General features: G+C 40.5%; 1 protein-coding gene across 9 annotated transcripts in view; it reads right to left on the bottom strand.

The window, feature by feature from the left end:
* Positions 1 to 907: 907 nt before the first annotated feature.
* The window catches only part of chl1a (cell adhesion molecule L1-like a), an 88,378-nt gene continuing 79,476 nt past the window's right edge, over positions 908 to 9,809 (bottom strand). For all 9 annotated transcript variants that reach the window (XM_067446646.1, XM_067446651.1, XM_067446649.1 and 6 more), the window contains one exon: positions 908 to 1,555. In XM_067446646.1, coding sequence (XP_067302747.1) covers positions 1,354 to 1,555 — 202 coding nt within the window. In that variant the 3' untranslated portion in view covers positions 908 to 1,353. The remainder of the gene's footprint in view (positions 1,556 to 9,809) is intronic.

Genomic DNA, 9,809 nt, shown 5'->3' with positions numbered 1-9,809 from the left:
CAGTTGGTTAATTAGAATCTCTTAAAGGTCCCGTTCTTCGCGTGTTTTCGAAGCTTTGATTATGTTTACAGTGTGCAATATAACATGAGATCATGTTTCGCGTGTAAAAAAACACAGTATTTTCCACACAATTTACTTATCTGTACAGTGCTGTTTCCTCTGTCCTAAAAACGGCCTGATGATTTCCTTGTTCTATGAAGTCCCTCCTTCAGAAACACGTTACGAGTTCTGATTGGGCCAGCGCTTCCAGTGTTGTGATTGGACAGCAGCTTAGCGCACTTTGCCCGGAAAGGTCCCGCCTCTTACCATAACGGGGAGATGCAAGCGCTGAATGCGCTCTTCTCAACGTGGGAGAGCAACAAGACCATGCCCCCTTTTTTGCGTGTACTTGTGGGCGGAGGGTTAGTCAACAAACGGTTCTAGTGACGTCATTAAAGCAGGAAGCGCAGGGGTGTAGTCCAAGCCGGCCGTTCGCTGTAGGCTTTAAGAAGGAACTTCTGTTAAATAAAATATGTCGCTTGGCATTGAACTTTGAGCTTTATAATTTTACAGGTATTATTTATGCTCCAACAGCAACATTACACACTAACTAAAGTTTGAAAGATGGAATCGCGAAGAACAGGACCTTTAAAGCATCCAAAATACATTTTGGTCCAAAAATAAGAAAAACTATGACTTTATTCAGCATTGTCTTCTCTTCTGCGTTTGTTTTCAATCCTCAAATAAAGATTCAAACGGTCATGAATCAGCGTATTGATTCATGATTCGGATCGCCAATGTCACGTGATTTCAGAAGTTTGACGCGTGATCCTAATCATGAATCAATACTTCCCTTTCTGGACATGGACAGTATAGTGTGCATACACTTGCATACGCTCTCCGACTAAATATACAATATCTTAAACTGTGTTCTGAAGATGAACTTCAGATGTGGAACGACATTAGGGTGAGTCATTAATGACATAAATTTCATTTTTGGGTGAACTAACCCTTTAAATGTTGTATCATATAAAAGACTGAACATTAATGATAGATAATGTTTGGAGCTTTGCAGCCCCTGGTCGCCACTCATTTTTATTGTTTGGAAAGCGCAGCTTGAACATTCTGCTAAACGTCTCAGAAAGTCATCATTTGAGTTCGTAACAACGTAGCGATGAGTAAATGATGGAAAAATATTCATGTCGTGCAGAACTATCACCTGTCATCACCCTTCATATTAATACTGTAAAGAAGTGGCCGTTCGTGCAAAAGCAAACTCTTAAAAAAACATAGGCACATTCAAGGCGCATCATACAAACAAACTTTTCTTTCTCCCTGTTAAATTGTTTAAAAGTTCGTAAGTTTGAACCAGCATTAGGAAGTCACAGGGGCATGTCCGTTCACCTCGGTGGACACCCTACGCTTGTGTCCTGAGTACTCGCCGATGAACGACCCGTCTTCGTTGAATTCGCAGTCCTCGTCGTCTGATATCACAGAGCTGTCCTCACTGCTATCATCCTCTTTGATGTCTCTGAGCAATTGCTGGCTGCTCTTCAGCGGCTTCTCATCATTGTCACTGTCAAATACCAAGAAAAAGGAGTCAAAATGAGCTCAGAAGATGATACTAGTCAAAGCTGGCAGACAGTGCGGGGAAGGAGGGGTGTAGGGGAAGGATGCAATCATTGCTTTCTGCTAATTACTAATTGCAAAGACTTCAAGGCCTGATGGCAATTCTCAAAACTGAGACAGAAAGCTAGAGAGAAAAATCACAGAGCACCGGTCACGCCAGCCAATGAGAGGACCGACTTAAGAGACGCTTTATGTGCCTGTAGACAAACAGCCTGTCAGGTTACTTTAGTCCCTGAGGAATGATGGGACAAACCAAAATTAGCTGCCAATTTGAGAGCAGGCACACTGCCAGCAAGCAGGTGTCTGTAAGGTCACCTCGTAAGCTCCCAATTACTATGAGATGCCACAACGACTTGGAGAGCGATAAAATAAATCCAGACAGAACATTTATTAGGATAAACTGACATTTGTCCTCTTTTCATTTTAGAAATAATAGTCCTGCTGACCATAGTAGAACACTTAACAATGGGGGCTGCATTGCGTCATCCTGTGCCGGTTATTTGGTGCAGATAAAAACGATACTATTTAACAATAATCTGTTGGTAAACACACACGTTTGTTTTTGTGAAATGTGGGGACATTCCATAGGCATAAGGGATTTTATATCGTACAAACCGTTTATTTTCTATCCCCCTACACAGCCCCTGCCCCAAAACCTACCCATCACGGGAAACATTCTGCCTTTTTACTTTATCAAAAAAACTCATTCTGTATGATTAATAAGCCTTTTGAAAAGTGGAGAAATGGGTAGTGTCCTCATATTTCACCCTCTCCTTGTAATACCTGTCATACCCATGTCATTATACAAATTTGTGTCCATATATTTCACAAAAACAAACACACACACACACACACACACACAATCAAATTTTGAATAAAATACAGAAGAAGAAAAAAATGTAATATTTTGAAATAATATTACAATTTAAAATATATTTTCTGTATCTTAACATATTTCTGGATTTTCAGCATCATCACTCCAGTGTTCAGTGTCTCATGATCCTTCAGAATCTAATATGCTGAGTTGCTGCTCAAGAAACATTTCTTATCATCAATGTTGAAAACAGTTGTGCTGCTTAATATTTTTGTGGAAACCGCTTGATAATTAAGCTTGTTTGAGGAACTGATTCTTGGTAGTTAAGAAAAAAGCAATTATTGGCATTAGAAGAAACATTGTCCTTGCTGAAAAAAATTAATAAAAAAATTAAAGCTGCGAGCAGCGATGACGGGCCCAAGCCGGGGGCACCGCCACCCCGGTGGCATCAGCTTACCTGTGCACAGCAGGCCAATAGGCATTTAATATGGGAAAATAAATAAAGGGACTATGTCAAAGTCATTTGAATTCACCTCATTAACTGCAGCAACTGGTGCTGCTATGACCATATGCTATGATCTTTGCAAACACAGCACATGACCTTCTTTAAAGCCCATGTTATAGAAAACAATTAAAAGTATTAGGATATCACTTTCAATTATGTGCAAATGTATTTTTTGCAGCTTAAAATTTTGTAAGTTCAGAAGACCAGTGTTATATATATAATAAATTTTTTAAACTTATTTTTCACAATAAAGTGATAGATATTGCTGATAGCCTATGATATGAAAGGGTTAAATTATGAAAAAACAAGAGACAAGGTGACACACAAAGTGTGTCTAAAAAAAACTAATTATATAAAACAATATTGTCAATGCCCTACATATAAACTGGTTTTATACATTTATTTTTTTATTCAAACCCAGAATAATATGTTTAATCCTTTAATGCAGGCCAAAGCACAGCATAGAGAGGTAATCTTTTTAGACAGAAGAGTGGCTCACACACACACACACACACACACACACACACACACACACACACACACACACACACACACACACACACACACAGACACACACTGTAGAAATCAGTGACACGTGTCCCCATGAGTCTGTGTGCATTCAGGTTGAAGTCCCCACCAGGCTAGAAAAAAATAACACACACACACACACACACACACACACACACACACACACACACACACACACACACACACACACACACACTCTCACACACACAGTAGTATTGCTGAAGTATGCTGCAGGCAACCCTTATCAGCTCAGCCCATCCACCATCCCCCATGCCCCCCCCCCTCCCCCCTCCCAACACACACACACACACACACACGTCTGGTTCACTATCTTTTTGGGGACTCAGCATAGACATAATGGTTTTTATGCTGTACAAACCGTATATTCTGTCCTCCTACACTGCCCCTGCCCATCACAGGAAACTTTCTGTATAATCACATTTTCAAAGTAACTCATTCTGTCTGATTTATAAGCTTTTGTACCCATTGGGACCTCAGTTTAGATCCCTACAGTGACACGAGTCCCCATGAGTCTGTGTGCATTCAGGTTGAAGTCCCCACCAGGCTAAAAAGAACACACACACGCACGCACACACACACACACACACACACACACACACACACACACAGTAGTAATGCTGAAGTATGCTGCAGGCAACTCTTATCAGTTAAGCCAATCCACCATCCCCCATCCACAACACACACACACACACACACACACATGTCTGGTTCACTATCTTTTTGGGGACTCACCATAGACGTAATGGTTTTTATGCTGTACAAACCATATTCTGTCCTCCTACACTGCTCCTACCCCTAAACCTGCCCATCACACAACTTTCTGCATTTTCACATTTTCAAAAGAACTCATTCTGTCGGATTTATAAGCTTTTGTACCCATTGGGAAGTCCCCATGAGTCTGTGTGCATTCAGGTTTAAGTCCCCACCAGGCTAGAAAATCATTCACACACACACACACAGAGGCAAGGTTTTTTGCTTGAAAACTTATACAATATTGCCCTCTACTGGTCATTGTTTATCAGCCACTTTTATAAATTCATGTGAAATTTAATTTTTTTATCCATTTGAATTCTATCAATAAATAATTAGTTTAAAGAGGTGTCATACGTGATCTTTGCAAACACAGCACATGACCTTCTTTAAAGCCCATGTTATAGAAAACAGTTAAATGTATTAGGATATCACTTTCAATTATGTGCAAATGTATTTTTTGCAGCTCAAAATATTGTAAGTTCAGAAAACCAGTATTATTTATATATATACATATATATATATAATACATTTTTTAACTTATTTTTCACAATAAAGTGATAGATATTGCTGATAGCAATTATGATATGAAAGGGTTAAATTATGAAAAAACAAGAGACAAGGCGACACACACAGAGTGAGAGACCCCCTCCACACACACACACACACACACACACACACACACACACACACACACACACACACACACACACACACACACACACACACACACACACACACACACACACACACACACACACACACACACACATAGAGTGATCCTGAGAGGGGGAGGGGAATGACAGACACAAAATCTAAACAGTGAGAGAACATTGTTTTTATTTCACTGTCTGAAAACACTGTTTTGCAATAACAACAATAGTTTTATCAAAACAGTTTTCTCTAGGACATATCCAACCTGGTTACTGAATAAGGCTACACTCCCACCTTCTGGTTATTCTATATTTAGTTATTCTATATTTATATTTAAACAAAAGGCATTAATCTTCTCATTTTTTTTAAGTTACACACACTACTTTTTTTTTCTTTCTTTTTTTAAATACAATTAAATGTGTTTTTTTCTTTTGTTAGTAATGTTTTTTTATATTTATATTTTTTTATTAATAATTATTTGTATTAACACAATTATTTAACTAATTATATAAAACAATATTGTCAATGCCCTACAAATAAACTGGTTTTATACATTATTTTTTTTATTCAAACCCAGAATAAAATGTTTAATCCTTTAATGCAGGCCAAAGCACAGCATTGAGAGGTAATCTTTTTAGACAGAAGAGTGGCTCACACACACAGACACACACAGACACACACACACACACACACACACACACACACACACACACACACACACACACACACACACACACACACACTGTAGAAATCAGTGACACATGTCCCCATGAGTCTGTGTGCATTCAGGTTGAAGTCCCCACCAGGCTAGAAAAAAGAACACACGCACACACACGCACACACACACACACAGTAGTAATGCTAAAGTATGCTGCAGGCAACTCTTATCAGTTAAGCCCACCCACCATCCCCCATCCACAACACACACCCACCCACAAACACACACACATACACACACACTCATGTCTGGTTCACTATCTTTCTGGGGACTCATAGACGTAGGCTAATGGTTTTTATGCTGTACAAACCATATATTCTGTCATCTACACTGCTCCTACCCCTAAACCTACCCATCACACAAAACTTTCTTCAAAAGAACTCATTCTGTCTGATTTATAAGCTTTTGTACCCATTGGGAAGTCCCCATGAGTCTGTGTGCATTCCCGTTTAAGTCCTCACCAGGTTAGAAAACCATTCACACACCCAGAGAGGCAAGGTTTTTTGCTTGAAAACTTATACAATATTGCCCTCTACTGGTCATTTAAGGGAGAGCATGAGTGTTGAAAAAACAGAAGAAAAAAAACAGAAAAACAGCCAGTGTGATATATAGAATAACCAGCAGGTGGGAGTATAGCCTTATTTATGAACCAGGCACTTGTGTCCCTATTTTGTGTTTTTTAGGCTTTTGCTACGAGAACACCGTTTGAGATATCCAATAACCGTTCGCATTTTAGCATCTTCTGTATATTTACTTCATGTTGTCCGAGTTTGGAGGAGATTGAATGAATCGCTTTTGAGGAGAAGGTAAAAACTCAGAGCTCGCTTTCCACTTTGTGTTATCTTCCAACCAAATTATCTGACTTCCTGTTGGTCAGAGCTAATGACTGTAAATGAGAAAGTTGTCCGGCTCGAAAAGTACTATATATATACCGAGTTTGGTGACTGCAGATAAAACTAACCCCCCACTTTGGACAAAAGTGACACTTCCTGCTGCCAGTTGGTGGCGCTATAACTTTGACTCACAAAAGTCATATCCATGTGATCGGCCTCTTACAACGAACACACAGCAGAAGTTTAATCAAAATGAATTAATGTATGCAGAAGTTATTACACACTTCCTGTTTCCCTTTTCTCGCCATAAATTCGTCTCTTCGCCACGGCCAAACCGTTTGAGATATCAAAAAGTTGCTCGCAATTTAGCATCCTCAGTGTCTTGACTTCAGGCTGACCGAGTTTGGTGCTGATCTGGTGAATCGTCTAGGAGGAGTATCGTAAATTCCAGAGCATGCGTTTTCCGAACAACCCATAATAGTTCACTTCCTGTTGTGCTGACGCATAACTTAGAGCACGAAAGTTGTTCGGCCCGATGAGCTCTATATGTGTACCGAGTTTCATATATGTACGTGCAAGTGTGTTTGATTTATAGACCACGTTTTCAGACCCCACTTTAGGGGGCGCTGTCGAGCCCCCCTGCCACGCCCGGGTACCAGCCTCAGCCCGGCCCTGATGGCCGCGCATTCTGATGCGTGTGCAAAGTTTCAAGAGTTTTCGAGCATGGGAAGGGCCCCAAAAATGCCCAAATAGTCGCGTAAAAAAATAATAAATAATAATAATAACAAAAAAAAAGAAAAATAATCCTTAGAAGAACAATAGGGCTCTGCGCCCTTTCAGGGCTTGGGCCCTAATTATTACTGACCCCAAACTTTTGAATGTTCATGTATGTATTTGCAGATCGTTAAAGTCCTGTAAGATGTGAGTTGGAGCCACTGTGGATTGAACTTGTTGGAGCAGCACAACACACAGATGGACTGAGATCTGGGGAATTTGGAGGTCAGGGCAACACCTTGACCTCTTCCATCATGTCCCTCAAACCATTCCTGAACAACGTGTGCAGTGTGGCAGGGTGCATTATCCTGCTGAAAGAGGCCACTTCCACCAGGGAACACCACGGTCATAAAGGGGTGTACCTGGTCTGCAGCAATGTTTATGTAGGTGGCATGTGTCAAATTATGCCCACATGAATAGCTGGACTAAGACTTTCTCAGCAGAACATTGAGCAGAGCATCACACTCCCTTCACTGGCCTGTCATCGTCCCATGGTGCATCCAGTCATCCCCGTGATATAAAAGAAAATGGGACTCATCTGACCAGGTGACCTCTTTCCACTTCTCCAAGGTCCGGTAGTAATGCTCACGTGCCCATTAGACCCTTTCGATGGTGAATGTCATGGGCACTCTGATTGGTCTGCAGCACTGTGTTGTGACAAAGTTCTCCCATATAACCATCCTTAAAATTTGGTGTGAATTCTGTTGACTTCCGGTGGCTCAGACCAGACGGAGAGGTTGCCCTCGTGCATCAATGAGCCTTGGGCGCCTAACACCCTGCCGTCAGTTTGTAGTTTTTCCCTCCTCGGACCACTGCTGGTAAATTCTCACCACTGCTGACCGGGAGCTAACTATATAAGCCCTTGGCCCTTTTCAAAGTCATTCAGACATGGGCGCCGGAACCATTGTACGACTAACCATTTTTAAGACTAATGATATTGGGCCCGCTCACTTTTACCGTCTCTAATTCAGCACATGTCTGTTTACCTACCACTAACCGATAAACACTTTATTATTAACCACTCGTTAGACGCTTTATTTCCGCTTAATTTTTATTGAAAATAAATGTGTTTCTGATCTGATAAGCGATGGGAAAAGGGAGCGAGTTCTGCAAAAGGCAGATTTGAACCTTGGGTCGATGTGTGTCAAAACTCTCTGCTATGACCCTTACCCCTACACTATTGCCATTGCAAATAATTTGGTGTCTTCTATCATTTTGTCTGCTGTTTAGTAAATAAGGTATGTTATTTGCATGCAGTGGCGTAGCACCAAATTTTGGGCCCTGGGTACAAACCATCTTGCTGGGCCCCCGTACCATGTATGTGTATGTATAGAAAACGGACTTCCCTGCCTTGGGCCCTGGTTACTCAGTACCCTTTATCCCCCCAGTCCCACGCCCCTGTTTGCATGTAATATAAATGGCATCTACTCCAGTAAAACTTTTCTGGGGGAGGACCCTACTGCATTATTTTGCTTCTGATGCCCATGCACTCAGATCTTTATTCCTGCCCATTTCTCTGATATCTAACACATTGATTACGAGAACTGACTGTTTGCTTACCATCTAATCAACCCAGACCTTAATATGTGGCCTTGAGAGATATTCACTTCACCCATGACTATACTTCTACTATATATTCATCTTCACTCAGTATTTCTCACGCAATATCTACTGACCGATTAATTTGAATTTTACTTTTCTCTATCCCCCTCTTCTATCTATCATATCCCAGAATTCAATGTACTATATCATATTTCATCGCATCAAATGAATATCATCAATGGCGTAACATGATAAACCAGCTCTTCTATTCCCATAAGTGTAATAAATCAGTGGCCTCCTTGTGTAAGCCAGAGTAATGCAGTTTCGAAAGCCTCTGAGGCTACCGTCATACTCCACAGCTGGTATGGGACGCACTTCCCTATTGGGTTACTTCAGATAGCAGATGTTTGAGTGTGTCTGGTGCTGTAACTCCCCAAACAAGGGTAGCATAGAGATCAGACTACGAGCCTCTGCTAAAGCTGCATTTCTTTCCTGAGGGAGGAATAAAACGGGTATTTCTAATTGTAATGAGATGGAAAGACATTTACGGATTTAAGCTACTCTGTATACAAGTATGCATGCTAACTGCACACCTCTTTTTCCCCCCTTTCACTCTGGTCTGTTTTTCGAATCGGTTTTTAATGTGCTACTTGTTTGCACCTGGTTGTGGCCCAGTGTCATGGATATGACTGGTTGATGTTCCAACAATCACAACATATTTTGTAGGGTTTTCACAATTTCTTGCCAACAAATTTCCATGACATTTCCAGATTACTGATGTCCAAAAGTTTGGGGGCAGTAAGATTTTAAGGAAGTCTCTCATACTCATCAAAAACTGTTTGTATTTTCAAAATGTAGTTGTATTTCAAATGTAATTTATTCCTGTGATACAAAGCTGCGTTTTCAGAAAAACATGATCCTTCAGGAACCATTCTTATATTCTGATTTGCAGCCCAAGAAACATTAAATAACTATTATCATGTTAAAAACGGTTGTGATTTTTAACATTTTGTGGAAATCATGAAATATATTTTAGGTTTCCTTTCATAAGAAGGAAACAGA

The sequence above is a fragment of the Pseudorasbora parva genome, chromosome 6 (genome assembly GCF_024679245.1).
Source record: "Pseudorasbora parva isolate DD20220531a chromosome 6, ASM2467924v1, whole genome shotgun sequence".
Taxonomy (NCBI): domain Eukaryota; kingdom Metazoa; phylum Chordata; class Actinopteri; order Cypriniformes; family Gobionidae; genus Pseudorasbora; species Pseudorasbora parva.
The sequence above is the reverse complement of the archived record's forward strand: the minus strand, read 5'-3'. Positions and strand labels throughout refer to the sequence as shown.